Source organism: Eptatretus burgeri, chromosome 12 (assembly GCF_056783735.1).
Source record: "Eptatretus burgeri isolate ZD-2024b chromosome 12, Ebu_testis_v1, whole genome shotgun sequence".
Lineage (NCBI taxonomy): Eukaryota > Metazoa > Chordata > Myxini > Myxiniformes > Myxinidae > Eptatretus > Eptatretus burgeri.
Window position 1 is genome coordinate 14,349,469 of NC_140972.1, and position 22,846 is coordinate 14,372,314.

General features: G+C 44.3%; 1 protein-coding gene across 15 annotated transcripts in view; it reads left to right on the forward strand.

The window, feature by feature from the left end:
* The window catches only part of LOC147015137 (uncharacterized), a 281,672-nt gene that overhangs the window by 170,644 nt on the left and 88,182 nt on the right, over positions 1-22,846 (forward strand). For 14 of the 15 annotated variants that reach the window (XM_085849628.1, XM_085849630.1, XM_085849631.1 and 11 more), the window contains one exon: positions 2,307-2,424. In XM_085849628.1, the coding sequence (XP_085705754.1) occupies positions 2,307-2,424 (118 nt within the window). Of the gene's footprint in view, positions 1-2,306; positions 2,425-17,826; positions 17,992-22,846 lie in introns of those variants that run through there. The other variant, XM_085849633.1, reaches the window with a different exon arrangement.

Below are 22,846 nucleotides of genomic sequence, written 5' to 3' on the forward strand. Positions count from 1 at the left end.
GCACTTCACACACATCCTTCCCTTACCCCCTCCCCCCCCAAAAAAACCTGGAGGGGCCTGTCAAAGCTTGTCATTGTGTGTGACATTTCTCGCAGGAAGGGGAATCAGGACGAAAGGGGGGAAAAGTGGGAGGGGGGTGGGGTGGCAGCGGGACGTGGTGACTGGGGGGGGGTGGCGTATGAGGGGTTAAATAAAGTTCTCCATGCATGGGTAAATTTGTCTTCCTTTCCTTCTCACCAATTTTTTTTGGCAAACACGACGACTAATTGGTCCAGCAGGTGAGGGGTGTGTAGCATTGGGATTCTCATGCATATACAATTTGTGAATGTCTTTATGGCTGTGGAGGAACTCTGGTAAGGGTTTGAAACGGCAAAGGGCTGACCTTGGATAGCCTTTCATGGTTGCTTGATGCAGCTTCTTCGGCGAGAAGAGCTTGGGAGGAGTCGATTTATTTACATAATTCTAGCTACCTGGGTTTAATTGATTAGGTGAGAGCTAATTAGTTATTTCCTCCATTCTCAGGTGAGAGACATGGGTGGTCTTCATTTTTCAGACATAATCGACTGTTGCTGATATCCTTGTTGTTGCTGATCTGCTGATTCATTGCTCCTCATTGCCATCCTCTCATATCCCACCCGAGTCACACTTCACCCTATGTGATAGGTAAGTTGTATGATAAAACATGTATTGAGGAGGCGGTGAATGTAAACCCTCGAGCAGAATTGGGTAAGGTTGTGTTGTGTAAAACCTCTTGCACAAGCGAGGCCAGGTGGAGGACCTGTGGCACGGTACAAATGGACAACATTTTTGTCCAATTGTATTTTCTTTTTTTGTCCAACGCCCTTAACATTTTGTCTATTCGCCATCGGGTGCTACTCTGCTTGTTGGCCTGTTTTGGCCAAGATCTACAGGCCATGGCATAGTCATGAACTGTGAAGTTCTGGAGATGGGCAGAACACTTTTGCGAGGGGCTGCTCCACAGGATGTGGTGGCTTGGAAGATGGTGCACCCCACAGACAGCGGGCGACCACCGGTGTGCTATAAAGGTGGCCCCTCTGGAGTGTAAAGGCCATGTCTGCGCATTTCAGCTTTTGCTAAGAGATGATGTCTGTCTGTCTGTTTGTCTGTCTGTCTGTCTCTCTCTCTCTCCTCCAGACGAGGACCCATTTGGAGAGTCTCATATCCCACCCCGAGTCACACTTCACCCTGTGTCACGCCATCCTGCACAACCACACCATCGACAACAACTCTGCTCATGCCTGCCTCAAGTCCTCAACTGTGATCCCCTTTGTAACAGTTTGAGTCTGGTATTTTGGCACCTCAGAAGGGTATAGTTTTATTTCCTTTGTACAATAGGTTCACGGCTATCCTTCCCTATTTGTCTCTCTTCATGTGCCGGATCTGTCCGGGTGTTGTTGTCTTGTCCATCCCAATGTCGGTATAATTTTATAATACACAATTTCCTGGCTGAGAAACGTCCATTCTGCCTTTTGCCTTCCCTTGCAAACAACTGCCAGTTTTGGCTTGCATTTGAGCGATCTTTGGGGGATCGTAATAGTTAGTTGTGAATGTAGTATCGTGTAAATTTATACACCGTTCTTGCACGGGTTGCACAAACTTCCAGCTCAGAGAGAGAGAGAGAGAGAGAGTATGTTACCTGGACATCTGACATGATTGTACTTTATCGATGCACTCACATTCTTCGTCGACGAACTTTATAGACATTCTCGCATTCTAATCGTTCGTACTTCATTGAGGGATTCGGTGGCTGTGGTCGTTGTTTGTGTGCTGTTTCTGTACACATACTTTTATGTATGTTTCTTTTGCTTCATGAAGTATTACTGTATTACTCTTACTGCGCAAATATAAATTTGTGAGCTCCTTCTGTGTCCATCACGCTTTATTCTAAAGGGTTCCTGCTTCGAAGTGGTACCACTGGAACAGCTACATTAAGCTCCAAGTCCTATTGAAAGGAGAAATGATCGTTGAACGGACGTGACGTTTTGCAAGCTTAAAATTTTTGTTCCAAGCAAATCGATTATTGGCTTTCCAACTGTACCATTTCTTTTTCATTACTCGACAACAGCACGAACCCTTTAAATTAAAGCGTGACACATGGCTGGACGGATGGACGCATGCATGCATGTGCGGAACTTTTTACTAATAGATGTCATGAGTTTCACTGGGGTTAAAGTACTTTTTTTCTTCTTTTTTTTATGTTTGTTTGCTTTTTGGTTGGGAAGGGCAGGGTTCTAGAGGATTATGTGTTTGGTCGACATAATTACTGATGGTGGCTTCTGTGACAGTGTGCAGGGTTCTTCTCACAAGCAGCATGGAGGCAAAAAAGGAGATGAGAAAGGAGGCCTGAGTCGGACTTTGAGTATGCTGAAAAACCGCATGAGCAGCATTCGGGAGAAAGGCAAGGTAAGGCGATGGTCTCTATAACAAACCGTTAGTCGCCGCAAGTTATCATACTGATACTGTAATAATAATAATGATAATAATAATGATAAGTTCCCTTACAAGGAGCTTCAAAGCAAGAGGAAGCCATTAGGCCCATCAAAGCCTGTGCTACTTCTGTTGGGTATCTATTATTAGATATCAACTTACGGTTGTTTGTCTGGTACTCTGTCCTTTTTAATTGCTGAGCGTCGTGTCAGGAAGCAGTATGTACCATTTTTGAAGTCTTTGGAATGACTCACCCGGGGTTCAAACTCTAACCATTGCGATGATGTTTATGCACGAGGCTATGATGCAATAATTCTGACACTTAAACTGTTTTTTTTTTTTACTTGTGTGAGCACATTTTACCATAAATCATCTGATGTCATATCGGTGAATGTTTTCACCAATAGCCTCGTGTATAAACTCATTTGACTGTTGTAACTGAACTCGTCTTGACGAGCATTATGGGACTTTAACATAATGGTTGCCTCCATTTTATGGCACTGTTATCTGCGTTATGACACACTGTTGGTCGATGTGCATTTAACTGTCATACCAATAAAGTATAGACAAGCCTGTAGGCGACATGGGTGGTCGCTACATAATTGCATACTAGTCATACAGTTTTTGATGGATCGGGTTGAAAATTTTTGACAAAGACGTTGATTATAGTGCGCATAAAAGCGTGGAAGCCGATTTTTTTCATTTTCGAAAAAATTAATTTTTTAGGATTTTTCAAAGATTTCAGTCCCGCTGCTAGGCAACGGTGGCGTCCATAGCAACGGTGCTCAAAAGCATAGAACTAGATCCTGGTATGAACCTACCCGTCAAGTTTCATCAAAATCAGTTGACTCCTCTGGCCTCCAGAGCTGTCCATTACATACAAACATACAGACATACAGACAGACGGAAAAACTGAGAATAAGGGTAGGTAGTCTCGCGACTACCCCCCAAAAAAACCGAACGATCTTGTCTAATTTTTCAATGAATATTCACCTTCCTGGCCTGCATTGCAAAGGTTTATATGCCTGGTGTTGGCTTAATGGTTAGGGTGGTGGGCTTGGGATCCTCGTATCCCGAGTTCAAATCCCACTCTGCTGTTGAATTAATACCAGGTGGGGTTGACTCTGCCTGTCATCCTTCTGAGGTCGGAAAAATGAGTGCCAGCTTGCTGGTATCCTGTGTCGGAGTGGCGACCCGTCCAGGATTGTGCCCAATTAGCCAAGGAGACTGCTTAGGCAGCACCAACGCTCTGCACAGAGTATGGTCCCGATGGATGGATGGATTGCAAAGGTTTGTGTATTGAATCCTGTGTCATCTACCCAGCCCAATTCCATCTGAACACGCTTCCAAATGGACTTGACTGGTTGGATTCTATTTCAGTTCAAGGCTTCCTTTTGTTCATTCCACTTTATTAACTTTGCACTTCTTATATATTTAAACTTGGTTCTTGGGCCAATGGAGGACCTTATGCAGACGTGACATGTAGTACAAAGACATTATGAGACATCACTGTACTTTACATGAATTACAAGATCAGAAATGGAGGTAGATTGATTGACGTGTTTGAAATTTGAACCTGGGGTCCCAAGGTCATGAACTCAGGGCTCAGATGGGAACATCAAACAGACCAACAGTGCATTAATACTCTTCAAAGAACCTCAACGTCTTCTCTTTTTAAAAAAAAAAAAATAATTAATAAAAGAAGGTCGAAGCACTGCTGCTTCCTGAAATGTTACCAGACAAATGAGCAATGACTTTTAGGTAAACAGGGAGAAAGACCATGTCGTCCATGGCTCAAGCACAGTATTATGGACCTTAACTTTAAAGCAAGGTTCATTTTTTGTTCTGCTTTGTTCTTTTTCTTTTTTTTTTGTGTGTACATAGTCGAGGCTCATAGAAGACTACACTGAATAGATCAGCACGTACTAGACAAAAAACTGGCCGCAAAACACATAAAACAGGATGCAAAGGGAACAGGAGAGACGTACGCAAGAGGATCAGGGGGGAGAGGGGGGAAAACACCAACAGCAGAGTTGAAGGCCAAGATAGAGGGAGACTCGGAGAAATGGGGGGCAGGAAAGGATGTATGGGGTGGACAAGATTGAGACAGAAGGAAACTCCAAGGAGCGGAAACTGGAAGTTTAGAAGGGGTGGAGGGATTGGAGGGGGGGGTTAATGAGGGTAAAAATGATCATGGTTTTGGATCGGGGACGATCTGAGAAGGTGGTGAACAGCTGTCTTGAAGATCTGGAGGGAAGAATGAGATTGAAGAGAATGTGGAAGTTGATTCCACAGGTGAGGAAAAAAGAGGAACAAATGAGTGGAGAGTGAACAGTGATCCTGGATTTAGGTCGTTTCATCAGAAGGGGGTTGATGGTGGAACATGTGAGCCGTGAAGAAATCTGGGGGGAGGGACAAAGCACAGAGAGCATTGGAGGGTGCAAGACCAGAGAGGTGGTGCTGGGAGACGGAGAAACCACCGACCTGTCTGCGATGAAGTGATAAACCCATCAACTCGTGTTCTTTGTGGGAGATCCCGATAATCTTAAAGGGACAAGAATCACGGTCTTATTGGAATAATCTTGATCGTCTTGTTGGGATGTGCAACTCCACACTTTTATTTTAAAAATGATTAATGAATAATGGTAACATGAAGGATTGGAACAGTCAAGCTTTAATAAACTCACCCAGTCGATGACTATCACTTTGCAGACCTTGATTTATTTTAATTTTTATTTTTTAAGCGGAGTCGCCGCTTCAATATTTGGCTATGTCTGTCTGTCCGTCCGTTCATCCATCCGTCCGTCAAAGGTGATGAAGAAGAAGGGAGAACCTTTTTAAACCACTGTATTTAATTCTGGAGGATTCTAAAGGGGGGGAGTGGTTCTAAAGGGTAATTGTTATGGGTTTCGTTCGTTTCTCGGCTTTGCCTGTTTCATATTAAAAATGCCAAACTGAACCACTTCCTTCGGACGTGGGTGCGTTTTTTTTTTTTTTTTTTTTTTTTTTTAAAGAAACAAATATATTAAAACGATTAATTAATTAATTTTACGTTTATTTATTTAATTATTTTGAACAATATTACGTACGCAGGGTTCACAAAAATTGCGGCTTTTGAAACGAGCATATCAGACATGCCAAAAGCATTTTTTACATTAGAGCATCAAATCCCGAGGCACCCTGGGGCGGCCCCAGAGAGTGGTCCTTGGGCGTGAAAGATTTTCACCTTACCCCCCCCCCCCACACCCCCTCCCAATTAGTTTTACACTTGTTCGGCCCGGTTGACCACAAATGTTTTGCCCTTGAAGGATTCAAACTATGGCGAGAGGTCATGGTGTGTGTTCATGCATTTGATGGGCTGACTGCACAGGAAGCTCAGGGTTGCGAAGGTCGAAAGCGTGCACTGTCTGAATGCAGAGTCGACCATTTGGGTGCATATGAATCAAAAAGCCATTGCAAACACTTAAGTTATGACGGACAAGTGTCGCTACAAAATCGCGCAGGCAAAAGTGAAAAGGGAACGAATCCAGAATCAAGTCACGGAGAACGATGCTTTCATGTTGACCTTTGTGTCCCGAATCATGTTATGCTCATTATGGATGACTCACGGCCACTCCCGCTTTCAGTTACCCTCTAACTCGCCCACTTTTTGTTCACACTATACTTTTGACCCCAGGGCGAGACCAATCTCGTGGGTGGCCCCGGGGCAACCCCGAGACTTGGTCCAGTGTGTAAAGGTCTCGAGTGTCTTTGATGCTCTGTGCCACCAAGGCTACCACGTAATATGTTGCGAGATATGTTTTGAATAATAACAACTATCGTTTTGTGTTTAAGTTAATCTTGGTAGCTGCAGCGTTTTGTGAAAGTGTACTACTTGTACTTCTTTAATGGCTGAGGGGGTCAGCCAGGAAACTTTTCTGGGCCAAATCTTTCATGAACCAGCTGACCTGGTCTTGATATTCAACTGAAGGGGGTAGAATTTTGAATTTGTTCAGGGTGGAAGGTCGAACTTTACAGTTTTCATTTATAATGATAGCTCACCTACGTTTGATGAAAGACAACATGGGATATTTCTCATTTACCAATGAATTCCAGCAGTTGAGACACCCGGCTTTACGTTGATCCGAGGGATGGCGCAGTTTGTGATGCAATTCACAAATTCGTACATAAGTATCTTGACTTCATCTCACATGAATGTGGACCAACTCCTTTCCCCAAGAGGTGGCTCGGTGATTTGCCATTAAACAGCTTCTTCAGCCATGTGGGAAGACTGATGCTGTGCTTAGGCTTGTAGCAGCTGACACTGCATTATTCCTTGGATGGTTCAGTGTTTTTTAACAGACAACAACTCGGCTGAAATGCTTACCGTATTTATGTTTGATAGCTATCCTGCAAGCTACCATTTAAATATCCCATTACTTGGTAATGGATACCACGTGATTCGTGGTTGCAGCAGGTTGATCAGCATCTCAAGGAGATGGGGATGGCCAGATGGAGGACCTTGGAGTATCGGCACAAAGGGGACACAGTGATCCACTGCTCCGGCCTGTGCTCACATACCTGACCTGACCTGATGTGATGCCTAAAAAGGGTAGATGTGTGGCAGGAACCCCTTGTTGGTCAGAACCCTTGTAGGGTGAAAAATGCTGCTGTGGCACAGAGGTTCATGGTTACCAGCCCAGATAAGGTGTGTGTGTGTGTGTGTGTGTGTGTGTGTGTGTGTGTGTGTGTGTGTGTGTGTGTGTGTGTGTGTGTGTGTGTGTGTGTGTGTGTGTGTGTGTGTGTGTGTGTGTGTGTGTGTGTGTGTGGTTTTCTAATGCAGTGCTCTCCCATAGTCGCTGCCTGCAGTTCGTTTGTAGTAATGTTTGCCGGTATGGTTTTTAAGATCTCCCTAAGATTAGTCTTTATCATTCTTGTTGCTCCAGATATCATCGGTACAATTTTGGCGCTCCTCAGCTTACACGATCTTTTGTTTGAGTTCATTTTTGAGATCCTGGTGTTTGGTCATCTCGATTTCTGAGTTGTTTAGGCCAAAATTTCTGCGTACAGATATCTCGATTGACAATGCCGCCTTTTATTTTTTGTACCTAAATACTATATCCGGTCGCAATGCTTTGTTTTATATGTTTACGCTCGATGGGAGCATGAGGTCGTATGTGAGCATCACTTCCTTATTTTCAATTATCACTCTTGGTTCATTCCATTCCATACTTATCTGGGCCAAATTCCATTTAAATGTCGTTGGTGGACAGTTTCACCGATTTTTAGTTGTTCTGCCAATTTTTTTTGTCATTTCATGCAGAGACGTTTCGATCATCCATGCAGAGTAGATGTCTCACCTTACATCTCTCTTTGGAAGTTCTGTTATTGGACATTAGCATGTATCCATGTCCTTGCTCATAAATGAGGTGGTTCAGTCATGGATCAGTCACGGCTAGGATCAGCCAAAACGGGAGAGGTGAAAGGCTCTCACCCTTGAAGATCCCGTGTCGTATCTTCACCCCTGGTATTTTGATGTTTCCTTCCGAGTGCTGTGATAGCAATGTGGCATTCCAGAGTTCTGTTGCTTTGTCGTTCAGTTTGATGATTTGAGGGTTGATCTTGTAAACTTGCAAACTTGCATGCATTTTATCATCCACTTAGCAGTAAAGCCCGGCGTTGCTCGGGCTTTCTTGCAAATTTCCTGAATAGCTTTTAGGGTTAGGGTTAGGGTTACGGTTAGCTGTTAGGGTTAGGGTTAGGGTTAGCTGTTAGGGTTAGGGTTAGGGTTAGCTGTTAGGGTTAGGGTTAGGGTTAGCTGTTAGGGTTAGGGTTAGGGTTAGCTGTTAGGGTTAGGGTAACCTAACACTAACCCTAACCCTAACAGCTTGGCGCAGCGGAGGTAAACGACGCCCGGGGGACAAAGTGGAAATTTGCGTCCCCCATAGGCCTTAAACTTGAGTGGATTTGAATGGAAAATCCCATAAGGGATATCGATTTATCGATTTTTTTCGAATATCGGAAGTGTTATGGAAAAATTTTTTATAGCCCACGACCTAAGTTGGACCAAAAGCCATAATCGTACCGAATTTGAATGGAATCGGTTGGAGTTTGTGGAAATGCATTACGACCATACGACCACACGACCACACACACACACACACACACACACACACACGCGCACGCGCACGCGCACGCGCACGCGCACACACACACACACCAATTTTATTGTGACGTCTCACTTTGAATGAATGGAATTATAGTTGATGGTCAATTTATTCTTGATATGGCACTTTTAATTGACTATATCATGATTATTGATTTTTCAGAGAAATGTTTCAAATTTGGAATGCTCGTTAAGGAAATGTGAACTATTTTGATAATCAGCATCATAGGTAAGAGCATGCCTCGACAAGCTTCGGTTAGAAATTCATAAGCAGTGCGCGGTTGGTTCAAGAATGGCAGAGGGCAGGCCACAAACATGAGAAAAAAAAATAAAGTGCATGGACTGAGAGACAGAAAGGTGTCCGCAGACAGATGAAACAGATCAAGGAGAGGCGACGCTGGTGGAGTTGCTTCGCTGGGTTGGCATTGGTATCCTGCTCCATGGGGATTCTCCTTTTGAAATAAGGATGCAGTGAGAGACCTCGCGTCAGTGGGGACAAACTCAGCTTTTTGAAGCATCCTTCATTGGGTGCACTGCAAAGCTTGCGGCCGTCCGGTTTTTCATCATGCTGTTGATTATCAGGATCAAGGTGCAAGTGTTCCGTGGAGCAAGGATGACACGGTGAATTAAAACCTATACGCTTTGCATCGAGATGCTAAAACACAAAGGCACCGTTTTCTCAGCACCAATGCACCAGGTGGTTAGGTTAGGTATGGGAGCATGCGCCGGAGCAGCGCGTCGCTGCGTCCACTTTCCAATGGTACTCCAGGGGCCTCCGTCTGGCCATCCCCCAGGCAGATCCCCATCATCTGGCCTGGCTCATCCCCATCTCCTTGAGATGCTGATCAACCTGCTGCAACCACGAGGCACGTGGTCGGGGCAGCGCAGCAGAACTGACCGGGGCAACACAACAAGGAAGGCCAGAGGCAGAACAGTGGGCATGTAAGAGAGCATGCTAAAGAACAATAGATCACCCACTTCCAAACAAGGCCATCCTCAAAAACTGTAAAACGATAAGAACCAAATTGTCCACAGAATGGATACAACACAAAATTTTTTTTTACAAGTGTTCCACATTCATCTCTATATCTATAAAACTGAGGATGTGTGTGTGTGTGTGTGTGTGTGTGTGTGTGTGTATATGTGTGTGTGTGTGTGTGTGTGTGTGTGTGTGTGTGTATGTGTGTGTGTGTGTGTGTGTGTGTGTGTGTGTGAACAAGTCTTTCACGAACCGGCTGGCTAGGCCTGATGCTTGACTGTTGCTGATTTGGAATTTGGTTGTGGTGCTGACGATCACTTGTCTCCTATTTGATCACTTCCCAAACTGTCTCAGAGGCCCCTTGAATGATTATCAAATTTTTATTCATGAGCAGAAAAATTGGCTGGTCTTGATCTCCCCATCTTGCGGCTGGTGGTCCCGCAAGGCAGTGCTTTATGATCGACCTTATGAGTGAGGCCTCATCTAGGATATTGTGTGCAGTTTCGGTCACCACATCTCAGGAAGAACATGGCTTCCATAGAGAGGGTTCAGCATGGGGATACTTGATTGATTCTGGGCCGAACTATACTCAGCTATGAGACGATGAAGGAGACAGGATTTTATACGTTAAAAAAGGAGGCCATTATGAGGGTATCTGATAGAGGTGTTTAAAATACCGAAGGGTGTGGACCAGATAAGAGCAGTGGAGGTTTTCAGCAGAGTGGACAGTGTTCAGACCAGATGCCGTAGCTTGAGATTAAGAAGATGAGAGTTCGGTCATTTTTAAGGCACGGGTCTTTCAGTTGGAGTGCGTGTAATGCATGGAATGGTTTCCCCAGAAAGGGAGTGGCAGCGGAAGGAGGGATAAACTTAAATGAGAATTACAGAGGTACCCGGATACCTTGGAGAGAGAGAGGGGGGTACAGGGATATTTGCAGGACGAGTTAGAAGCTTGAATATGGAGGGTAATTGTGTACATCTGTGTCATGTGATGTTATCATCTACGAAGGTCTCGTCCAAGGATAGTGTGTGGTTGTTGGTTTTTTTTCTCCCCTAAAACCATTCTGGCACCCCCCCCCCCCATTTTTATTTTTATAACTCTCATGGTGATTTCACTGAGCCGGCCGCACTTTTATCATCCCTGCAATTAAATTAACTCGTTAGCTTGGTGGATTTATTGAATCTGGTGTTGGTGTAGTGCAGGCATGATGGACCAAATTGCTGCCTTCTGCGTCTGATTGCCTCGTTATTCCTTGTAACATGGACTATGGGTTCCTCTGTGGGCTGGAGAAACCGCTTCCCATCTTGCTCCCCTCGAAGTGATCAAGCCCTCTTCTGTCTATGTTTTTGGCACATCTCGACAGCAGGATTAATCCCACAAGTCTGTTTCTCGTCCACGACAGGAAGATTGGTGTCGACTTGGTTTTTCTATCGCCTCACTTCTGATTTTGCTTCTCATGCCCTCTCGTCCCTCTGTCCTCGCCCAGGATGCATGCATAATTTCAGAATCTTCCACCTGGGTATCCTCCCTCATTACAAGCTGCTGACTCACCACCATTCCATCATTCCTGTATTCTATTGTGCCGTGCCACTCCCTGCAGTCCTCCATGAGTCCTGCCCATCACCTCATGCTTTCTCCCATCTGCATCCCTGCCGTCACTGCACTTACTAACCCCTCCCCTAACCCATTTCCTTTCTTCCACTCGTGCATTCATTTGGGATTTCCTCGTCTCCCATTCACCCCGATTAGCCTGAACTTGCTGTGTGCTGTCATTTTGCTCCTCTGTGGCTGAGATTTTTGGATAAAAAACAATCCAAGCCGACTCGTCATTAACCCACGGACCTCCTCAGGGCTTCCGTCCGAAGCTTTGGCACATAAATTGCCTTTTCTCATCTCATAACTGTCTTCTGGTCTCATCATGGGCTGAGCACCTATACCATGTCGATGAAGCTCGAAACGTATGTACATGCATGATGCTCCTCCAAAAGTTGAGGACGATTATTGTCACGAATGTATAACTGATGGAATCGACAGAACATCTATCGTAGGATGGTAACCACCATGGGAAGCAAGACAAATGCTGCCTGTTGATCATAATCCATGCGGCAATGGCCAGTGTGGCACTTGGAAATCCGGTCTCCAAATCACCATGACATTGAAGACGTTTACTTTTTTATGAAAGGGTCACGCTTTCCTATCCACGTCCGGTTTTGAAATCTCCTGCGATGAAACCCACGATGACCGGTACATTTTCCAAGTTATCGCAGATGACTATCACACATCACTTGTTTATAACAGACATGAGTGATGTTTATTTCTCATCCAGAAGTTATTTACTCTCTCTGGAGGGGGATGAAAGTATATTTTTGGGCTGCATTTTCAATTTGCATTTGCGATCGCTCTTTTCTGCAACTGTACTCGCTCTCCAGCTACACCAGAGCAACAATGCAGTGCGTTCCGTTCATAATGTTCGATTTTCACAAATCCCTTCTTCTTTCATATGCGGCACAATGCTGCGGGGTACCCTCATTGGCTGAGGGCATGGCTGTACAGATGAGGTAATGCCCTCTGCTGCTGAGAGCAGGAATTTGTCATTTGTTCATGCGGTTGGCGATAGCTCGCCTACTCTTTGAGAAGGATACCATGGCATCTTTAACATCCATCAAATAATGATGGCAGATGGGATGTCCAGTTTGGCATGCATCCAAGGGACGGCGCACACAATGATGAATTGCATCACCTGTGAAACACCGGGATGACATTTTATAGCTGGGTGTCGAGATTCAAACCCAGGATAGACAGCTTAGAGGCGAGTGTGTGCACCTCCAGACCATTCTACCAGCAATAAGTCCCTTAACTACATATAACTAGCTCAACTCCACAATAAAAATTGTAAATGCCTTTGTAATAGGGATGTTGGTCAGATTATATGTATATAACTGTCTCCCCTCCAACAGAACTGGAGATATTGTCCTTCCTTTTTCCTCCTTTCTTTCATTTTCTATGCCACCGCTGATGGCATTATGTTTTTGGGTGATCTGTCCGTATGCTCGAAAGTACGTACGTTCGTCCATGCTAGTTTTTTTCCTTTTCTCTGCAACCCCTTATCCATTTGACAGGAAATGTTCACCATAGGTGTGACGACTCGTGGAGAATGTCTTAATAACAATTATGACATCATAGGTCACATGGTGTGGCAACATTGTTGGAAAAAAGGATAAACTTTGGACCTCTGTGTCTCTCAAACGAATAATTAATAGGTCACATGGTCTGGCAGCCAGAATTATTTAATATCTTGAATCTGCTTTCATGGATTTAAATCAAACTTGGTACAAGTAGGTATAATGATGTAATAATGTGGGCGGATGCATACCTAGTGACATTGAGACATCAGAGTGCCCTTCTCGTTCTTTCTTTCCTTCTTTATTTCCCAACAATTTACAATCACACCCCATCCTGACATTTCTGATCCCATCCTCTTCGAAATCCCTTGACATTTTTCAAAAGTCTCCCTCCCCTTTCGGTCTGATTTTGAGAGGTCACAGGTGAAACTATAAAAATCACATTTTCCATTGCCATGATGGTACCTTGTGTTTGAGTCTGTAGAGAATGAATTTCTCACAAAGGTGTTTGTAAACAGCCCTTAATAGGGCTGTCAGGTCAAGTCAGACATGTAAACATGTAAACCTGTGCTAACCTGTTTCATGGTCGGGTTGTCGACGACTAAACCATCTCCCCCACCAGGTTTTTTTGGTGAGGAGGGTGTTTGGATATGGACACCCAGCAGGGTTAAAAACAAAACCTGTCAAACGACGGCGGAGCTCCTTGTGAGCCAACGGCCATCCATATCTAGTACCCAACTCTGTCTGCGGACGTCCTCCTGCAGTTGGGTTACTTTTTATAAGGAAGTTGGTGGCAGGATTTGCACTCTGGCCACCGTAAAACACTCCATTCTGCAAAACATACCAAAAGCAAAAATAAATTTGAAAACCCACTCCTGGGGAGTACCTCCTTTGCAGGGCAGCTCACCGGATGACGGGATTGGGGCAAAGCCTTCGGGATCCCCAATATTTTATGATAGGAGGGAAACCACGGGGTAACCTTCCAGGGTCAGAGTGTGGTATTGTGTCGTGGTGGTGCCGAGATGTCATCCAGCAGACGGCGGTCTCCTTGTGTTAATCTGAGGCGGTCCCTTTGGGTGGGTGCCTGGAATGTCCTATCCCTAAGAGAGGATGATCACCTGTCTCTGTTATCATCTGAGCTCAAGCGTTTGGACATCGGTATTCCAGCAGTCTCTGAGGTTCGGAGACCCGATTGCGCTGAGATCATGGTGGGTGGTTACACCTACTATTGGTCTGGTTACTCTGATGGTTACTGTGCCCAAGGAGTTGCTGGAGCTGTGTCCAATATGCTGACTCAGATGATAATTGAGGTGACACAGGTCAACGAGCGTATTGAGACGAAGGATTCATCACTCCTTGGGTGTCATTTCCCTCGTCTCTGTATATGCTTCGACTGAGGTGAGTGATCTCCCTGTGAAGGACGCATTCTACGCCACACTCAAGACTGTGGTTGATCAGGGCTCCAGACGAGATACTCTTCTGGTCTTAGGGGATTTCAGTACCTCGATTGGAACTGATAGGGATGGTTATGAGACGTGTTTGTCCCCATGGGTCTGAAACTGTGATCCAGAATAGTACTAAGTTCCTTGACTTTGCAAGATGTCATGGACTTAGGGTGGCTGGTTCATGGTTTCAGCGCCCACAAGCTCATCGCTGGACTTGGGATTCCAATGCTGGTGGCGTGGCAAAGGAGACTGACCATGTGCTCGTTGATGGTCGCTGGAGGATGATGCAGAACTGCAGGGTCTACTGGAGTGCTCAGTTCCTCAATACTGACCACAGGCTTGTTGTAGCAACTCTGAAGTTGCAGCTTAAATACAAGAGAATGGTATTTAAGCCTCGGCTGGATGTTGGCAAGCTCAAGAATGAGAGGGTAGCTGAGGAGTTTGCGAACAGGCTGAGTGGAGATTTGGGGGTAGGGTGCTTTGGGGTATCCTGAAGAGTTGTGGAGTGCCTTCAAGACCACCGTCCTTGATGTTGCCAGTGGATGTCATGGAACTCACTGTCGGCCAAATAATTTTGTCTCTCAAGGCACACTGGATACCATTGAGCAGAGTCACAGGGCCAGGCTGAATGGCAGAGCTGAGCTGTTCAGGGAGTTGAGGCATAAAACTGTACGTGCGCTAAGGGTGGACAAGGAGGCCTATGTGCAAGGAATCAGTGAGGGGGTAAAACATCACCTGTGGTCAAGGGATTCTCATCCTGATTACAGGGGAATTCGCGCATTGCGAGGGTGGTGAGCTCTAGAAAGAGGAGTCCGAAGTGAAAACCTGCTGGGCCCGGTTACTTTGAGCGGCTGTACCAGGCTGATCCACCAGCTGTCGAGTTGGATGTCAGGGGTGTTACTATCCCTATTGCTGACACGACGATCAACTGTGGTCCACCTTCGTTTGTGGAAACACAGGCTGCGGTGAACCGGTTGAAACGGGGTAAAGCTCCAGGGATCTGTGGCATCCATGCTGAACTTCTCAAGGCTGGTGGAAATGCTGTACTCGTGTTGTTGCATGCAGTTCTGTGCTCTGCCTGGAACACAGGCACCATCCCAAATGACTGGAAGAGGGGCTACGTTGTCCCTCTCTGGAAAGGGAAGGGTGATCGCCAAGACTGCAACAACTACCGAGGGGTGACGCTGCTCTCAGTGCCGGGCAAGGTCTTTGCTCGGATAATTCTTGATAGGGTTCACCACAATCTGCTTGAGCACCAGCACACAGAGCACTCAGGCTTTACACCAAAGAGGTCAACGATTGACCGTATCCTGCTCTTCAGGTCCTCACTGAATGCAGATGAGAGTTTCGGCAGGGGCTGCTTGCAGCCTATGTTGATCTCTGGAAAGCTTTTCATTCAGTGACTCTGGAAGCCCTCTGGAGAATTATTGGTCTTCGTAGGGTACCACCAAAACTGATCAGTCTGATGTCTGAACTCTACTCTGGTATTGAGAGTGCTGTGAGATGTGATACCATCTCTGACTTATTTCCAGTTGTTACTGGAGTCCGTCAGGGGTGTCTACTGCCCCCCACGTTTTTCAGCACTTGTATGGACTAGATTCTGGGGAGGATGTTGGAAAGATCAAGCTGCGGTGCATCGTTTGAGAATGTCAAGATATCTGACTTTGATTTCGCAGATGATGCAGTCATCTTTGCGGAGGCTCTGGATTTCTTTTTGGCGGCCGTTAAGGTGCTAAATGAGGAGTCGGAGCCGCTGGGATTACGGGTTTCTTGGGTCAAAACTAAGATCCAGGCTTTCGGTGACATCTTGGGAGCTGCTCTCCTGTCTGTACCTGTTTGTGGTGAGGATGTTGAGGTCGTGGAGAGATTCACTTACCTTGGCAGTGATATTCATGTCTCTGCTGGCTGTGAGCCAGTGGTCAACAGATGTCTGGGACGGGCCTGGGGAGTCATGGATTCACTGGATCATGGGGTGTGGCGCTGCCAGTACCTGTGCAGGAGGACGAAAGGCCGAGTCTTCAGGTCCTTGGTACTTCCAGTCTTGCTCTATGGACGTGAAACTTGGGCTCTGACCAGGGATCTGAGACGGAGACTTAATCCCTTTGGTAGCAGGTATTTTTGGAAAATCCTTGGCTATTGCTGGTGGACTTTTTGTTCAACGAGCAGTTGCTGAGAGAGACTCGAATGCGATGTGTTACCTGCATAGTCCGTGAGCGTCAGCTGTGACTGGACATCTGGCTCGTTTTCCTGACGCTGATCCTGCTCACCGGATTCTCTCAGCGAGGGAGCCTTGTGAGTGGAGGAGGCCAATGGGCCGACCTTGTGCTTCGTGGTTGCAGCAGATTGATCAACATCTCAAGGAGATGGCGATGGTCCAGGCATCTGCCTGGGGGATGGCCAGACAGAGGCCCTTGGCGTCCCAGCGGAAATTGGATGCAGCGACTCACTGCTCCGGCGCATGCTCCCATACCTGACCTTCATAGGGGTGTGGAGATAGATTTTGGATTCACTGTTTTTGGGATAATATTATGCATGGGTCAAACTTTAAAATGGTCACACAATTGCCTGGTGTTGGCTTAGCGGTTGCGGTGGCTGGCTTGGGATCTCATGGTGCTGAGTTCAAGCCCTGTTTCAATTGAATTAACACCAGGTGGGGTTGACTCAGCAAGTCATCCTTCCGAGTTTGGCGAAATGAGTACCAGTGTACTGGTAATAGAGGCATTGCATCAGCAGCACAGCTGTGCCCTCTGCCAATGATGCTACCCTCAGGCTTATGCTGCATATGGAGGCAGTGGAGGGGGAGGTGGTTGTGGAGGATGAGGAGGTGGAGGTGTTGTTGCTGCGCAATTTAGTATTTTTTTTTTGCCTCTATTTCAACTTATCGAGATAAGAAATGGCAACATAATGCTGTCCACATGATCCCTGCAGATTGAAATAGACAGACATTAGATGGTTGCTTTTATTTCGATTCCACATGTCGAGGTCAAAGGTCAAAATCTGATCAGAATTTAGTTTTCTGGCCTGCCAACCATTTATTTAAACCAATCCAGACATGACTTGGCTGTCTTTCTTTACTTTTTTGTTGTCCAGTACTTTCTTGTAAATTCAAATGGAATACCGAGGCAGCTGGATACATTTTCACCATTTCGATCATTCTCGTTGGATTTTTAACATCCGTTAAGTAATTCAAGCACCCTTTCAGTAACCCTCTACGATCCGTGAACCGTACTGGAGTGGTTGGTAATGTTTAAATATTGATGTTTATTCAAATAACATTTTTTTCAGCTGATTTCCACTCGGTTGATATGAATTCTATGAATATCATCCTAAAAAATGTGGTGCGTTTTAAAGTCCCATTGAGTCGAACCGAGTGAAACGTTTTGGGAAACCGACCCAAGTGAAAAACTTTTTGAGCAGCTAACCTGCTTTGCATCATTTTGGCTGTTGTGGCAACATATATATATATATATATATATATATATATATATATATATATATATATATATATATATATATATATATATATATATATACACTTGATAAGATAAGAAAATGACAAGTTTATGGTGCTAACAGGCTCATACCAACGTTATTATGTTGGGTGATTGAGAAAGGAAAGCTATGGGGCCTCTTTAAAAGCTTCAGTGCAGGCTTCCTTCCTTCCTTCCTTCCGGAAAGTCACTCTCGCAATGGCAAACCTTAGTGCTTGCTTCGGTTGGCAGTTTCGGCGGTGTGAGGCCAAGCAGAGAAGCTCGAAAGAGTTGTATCCACCAAGAATGTTGGAATAGCATCAGGACATCATGTTTGACCGCTCGAGTTCCATCAAGTTGAGGGTGTCTGGTCGACTTTGGGTAATTATTTTAGTTTGTTTCCTCGATTTAAGAATTGTTTTTTGTTTTTTTTAATGTAACTGTCCGATGCCATTTATTCTGTTAATTCTTTGGTTTAGCTTCACTTTTCCTGTTTGTTTGTTTTTTCCCGTTTATCATTTCCATCTGAGCGCATAGTTCACCACGCAGGAAGGTCTGGTTGAAATCCCATATAGTCTTGATTTATTTTGTGCCTACTAATGTTCGTGGAATTGCTATAAGAGTATGTATCATGTCTCCAAAGGGCCTTATCTCACATGTAATGCATCCACAAGCATTTTAATGAGCTGTGATCACTATTTAGTTTTTTTAAAATTATTCTATTGATGTCCTGCAATCTAGCAATGAAGGTTTTTAAAAATATATATATATATATATATATATTTTTTTTTTTGAGCAACGAATATTTTTTTTGGAAAGGCTCTTTGAGCTGATTCTGTATACAAGATGTTTTAAAACCTGGTCCTACGGGAGTGGTACACAGATAAGGCCCTTGCATTTCAGTTGCTAATCTGTGTTCAATTCTCGACCTACCGAGAAGAATTCCGGTTGGTACTTTGCAGGGACGCCGTTGCATCACAAAGTGCATCGTTGATCAGATGGACGTTAAGCTGAACAACTCATTACTGGCATTAACTGGTGGATTTAAAACATCCCAATGTGCCTTCCATGTGATGATGAATAGGCGAATTATCGCCGGTGTTGTGGACAAATTCTAAATTCCTGCTGCCTTCAGTCAACCATCAGGCCTGGCTCGCCAGTTTGTGAAAGCCTTGGCTCAAATATTCTTCCCCTCTCCCTGACCCTTTCCATAAAAAGGTGGGAATAATCGGAGCCGCTAAAGAAGTAGTCGTCCGTGCTCGTAAACTGTGTATCACGATCCATCGCCCCACTCTCCCCTCTACCCCACTCTGTCAATGGGAGGGGGTCATGAATAGATTGAGAAGATTGCACAAATCACAATGAAATGCACGTCAATTAACAATAGACATGCGATTCGAAACGTCTTTTCTTAAACTTGAAAATAAAATGTGTACTTGTATTCTGTTCGCTTGAAATGTTCTGAATTTATCTTTTATGGTTCCATGAAAATTTGGGAGGGTCACAGTTAGTTCACAAGTTCAGTTTCAATAAGCGTTTACATGCAGTTATAGTGTGTACAAATATTATGTGAATTATCACCGCCATTTTTACCACACGTGCACGAAGCAAAAAGCAAAAAGCAAAAAGTGGGATGAAGCAATTAGTTCACTCTGTCTGTCTGTCTGTCTGTCTGTCTGTCTGTCTGTCTACTAACGTCAGTTTATGATCGACAAACAAGTTCATTTGGCTCTGAATTTGTCCCGATCACGTATGTGCAAAGAGGAATGAGATTAATTTTTTTTTTTCCTCTGTCTGGTGGTCAAACAAAATTTAAAACTGCAAGCACATTGCCGGTGCCCGCACAGGATTCTAAACGGGGTAGGGGGATGGAGAGGGCAAAAATGCAAATGGGGTCTTCTGTCATCGAGTCTGCAAGCTGGGAGCAACGATTCACATTTATTGCCACATTTGATATGATTGAAATGCTCTAATGATGGCAAGGTGCTCAATTTAAAACTCTTTGTTTGATATGTGTAGCTTTTTGATGCCTCGGTTCCGCAATAAATATTAGTATCGGTGTCAAAGCCAGCGACCAATTGTAAATTAATAGTAGGATTTCAAACAGAAACCGCGCTGTTTTTAGGGATGTCACAAAGGACACAAACGGGCATGGATAACTAATTAAACGTGTTGAATAAGGTGGTGTGAAAGATGGTGCATCAACAGCAGTAAACTTCCGAAAAGAAATTTTTTTTTTTACAACCTTTAAAACTTTTATTTCAATTGAATTATATGCTTTAACACCAGAACACGGAAAAAATATTTATGCCGTCTCATGCCCTGAGGTCACAGTAACTGTGAGATTCAGCATTCAGTCAAATATTGCGGCTCCGAGCCTTTGTTTAGTGCAAAACGCAAAGCAGGACTTTAAAAGACCCTTCCCATGTCCTTTTTCTCAAGACTGCATGGGGCAAGGTGTTCCTTGAACTCAAGTTTTTATTAGTTGCTCACATATGCACTTTGATCATTTGCACGTGACAACACCTTATCGATAACCTGCTTCCAAAGTTTCCTTCCGACTGCCTCACACTCTTTCCTTTGTTTGTGAGTATACACAGAACACCTCTTTCCCTTTACATATTGCTCTGCCTGCCATGTTTGTTTTTTTAATGGGGGGGGGGGGCATTAACTTTCTGATCAACAATGCCATATGGTTGTTTCCATTGCAGATTACACTCGCTTGAAGTTCAAGGTTTCTTCCCCTTTGCATTTTGCATGTGGTGGCACCATTTCATTCACTGTCTGGCAAATACAAACGAGTCTGGTACAACCGATATAAAATGTGTGCATTCAATGTACTTGCATCCATGACATTGTTCGACATTACTAGTCATCTGCCTGACTGCTGTTTTCTGTCTTGGTTCAAACCTTTTGATCCATCCATCCATCCATCCATCCACTGGGACCATACTCTGTACAGAGCGTCGGTGCTGCCGAAGCAGTCTCCTGGGCTGTTGGACACAATCCTGGAGAGGTCACCACTCCGACACAGGATACTCGAATGGCTCAATCATCCCAGCAAGCTGGTATTAATTTTGCCGACCTCAGAAGGGTGACAGGCTGAGTCAACCCCACCTGGTATTAACTTTAATGGCTGAGCAGGATTTGAGCTTGGGACCTGAGGATCCCAAGCCCGCCACCCAGACCATTAGCCAACTCCAGGCATAACCTTTTGATCCATGACATCAACTATGTACACCTTTGGTAGTGTGATATCTTCCTTCCTCTTGCTACTTGTGGCTGCATTGACATCGTGTCATTCTATCCCTGCATTGCATTGTGCTTGGTAGAATGACAGGATGCCAGTTTTGTTCTTTTTATTTACTTTTTTGGCACATTGCTCACCATGGTTTCCCTTCAAATGGTTCTGAACCAAGACAGAACCAAGACATTCCCTTCAAATTGGAATTCAGATGAGTAAATAGCTTGGCTATGTAGTATGTCCATTACTGGTGAAAGATCTGGCTCTCTTTGTATTGTGCCAAATGCATTGCCATTTTTTTTTTTCTGAGAAGTTACTCCACCAAAGGGACACTTGTAAAAATCTAAAAATAATAATACAAAGTTATCAATTACAACATTGCTTTCTGAGCCATAATCTATTTTTCATGATGTCCTCATCACAACATTAAAACCCATCAAGGATGTCTGGTGTGGGCCCTTCAAGCTGGCATGTGTATACCAGGCATGTCATTGATCAAATAAGAGATGTTCAAATTAGAGTCAGAAGATTGTGTCCTTATTTTAATGGTTTGGCATGTATTGCCTCAATTTTCAGTGTCCTGCTCAAAGGGACGATGTTCGTCAGTGGTGATGTGCAATCGGAATCGTCATCTTTCTGCAGTTTGGAATGAACATTGATCCTTTTTGTCATCTCAAAAATGTGTCGCTCCTCAATGCCCACCAACCTCAGCCCTCGACAGATTGTTGCTGACCTTCATGGGTCCATTTAATGATCATTATTTGTAAATAGCTTCAATAACTAGATGTTGATAATCTCACCATCATCTTTGTGGATGAAAGTAAGGGTTGCTGTGTTTTACCACCGGCTGTGTGCAAATTTCCCCCTGAAACCAGAATAGCTCAATTTGACTGTTTCTCAAAATGTTGTGGAAACTTTCTGTATGCTGTGGAAACAGCTGCCTTGCAACATTACTTATTGCTTCTCTCTCATTCAACTCTAATGAAACAACAAAAAAAATCAGAATCTGCGGCGTAATTTGGTTAGAGCATCCGCTCTGGGTCTGTGAGGTCGGCGGGTCGAACCTAGATGCTCAATATTTTAAAAGGATAGAGCATGGACAAACAACCATAAGTTGGAAACACTAATACAGGCTTCGATAGGCCTAATGGGCTCCTCATGCATCGAAGTTCCTTACAAGGGAACTCGTATTATAATTACCTCCACTGGCTCCAAAAATGGACGAAAATTATATTTCATCATAAATGTTCATTTGAGGATAACCTTTGAGGGCAGATCCCGAATTCAATTTTGGAAGAAATATCAGTAACTGGAGAGAGCAATTAGAGATTGCAAACCCTCACCAGGACTCGTTTGGTGTGGTGTATCTTGTGTGGCAAATAAATGGAAGAATCTACACAATGAAAGGTCATTGATTGCAAATGAAAGGTCCGAAAAGGTGGAAAGGTTGACATGTCTGATAATATCGAAAGGGTGTAATTGAAGGTCTAAATTGTCTTAAAACATCAAAAAGGTCAAAGGGGTCTAAAGTGTCTCAAAGGTGTGAAGGTCTAAATGTCTGAAAAGGTTCTAAAGGGGTCTAGAGGGTGTAAACTGGAAAGGGAATAAAAGGTCTCAAGGGTCTAAATTGCTCTGAAAAGGGGTTTAGTGTCTTACGGGTCTTAAGTCGAAAACAGGTCAAAGGAGTCTGAAGGGTTTACAGGTCTAAAAGGTACATTCCAATAGTACGTAATTTATAGATGTAGTCCTTCTGTACTCACGTTCCAATTGGACATAATTAGATGTATTCACCCACCATTATCATAATTATCATTATCGTTGTTTTTAAGTATTATCGTTATGTACCGTTATCATTGATCATTATTTATCATTATTATTATGCATCATTATCATTACCATTTCAATGTTGTGTAATTAATTGACATACTCACTTTCTGTGTGGACAGACAGACAGACAGACAGACAGAAAGACGAACGGACCCAAATGCAATA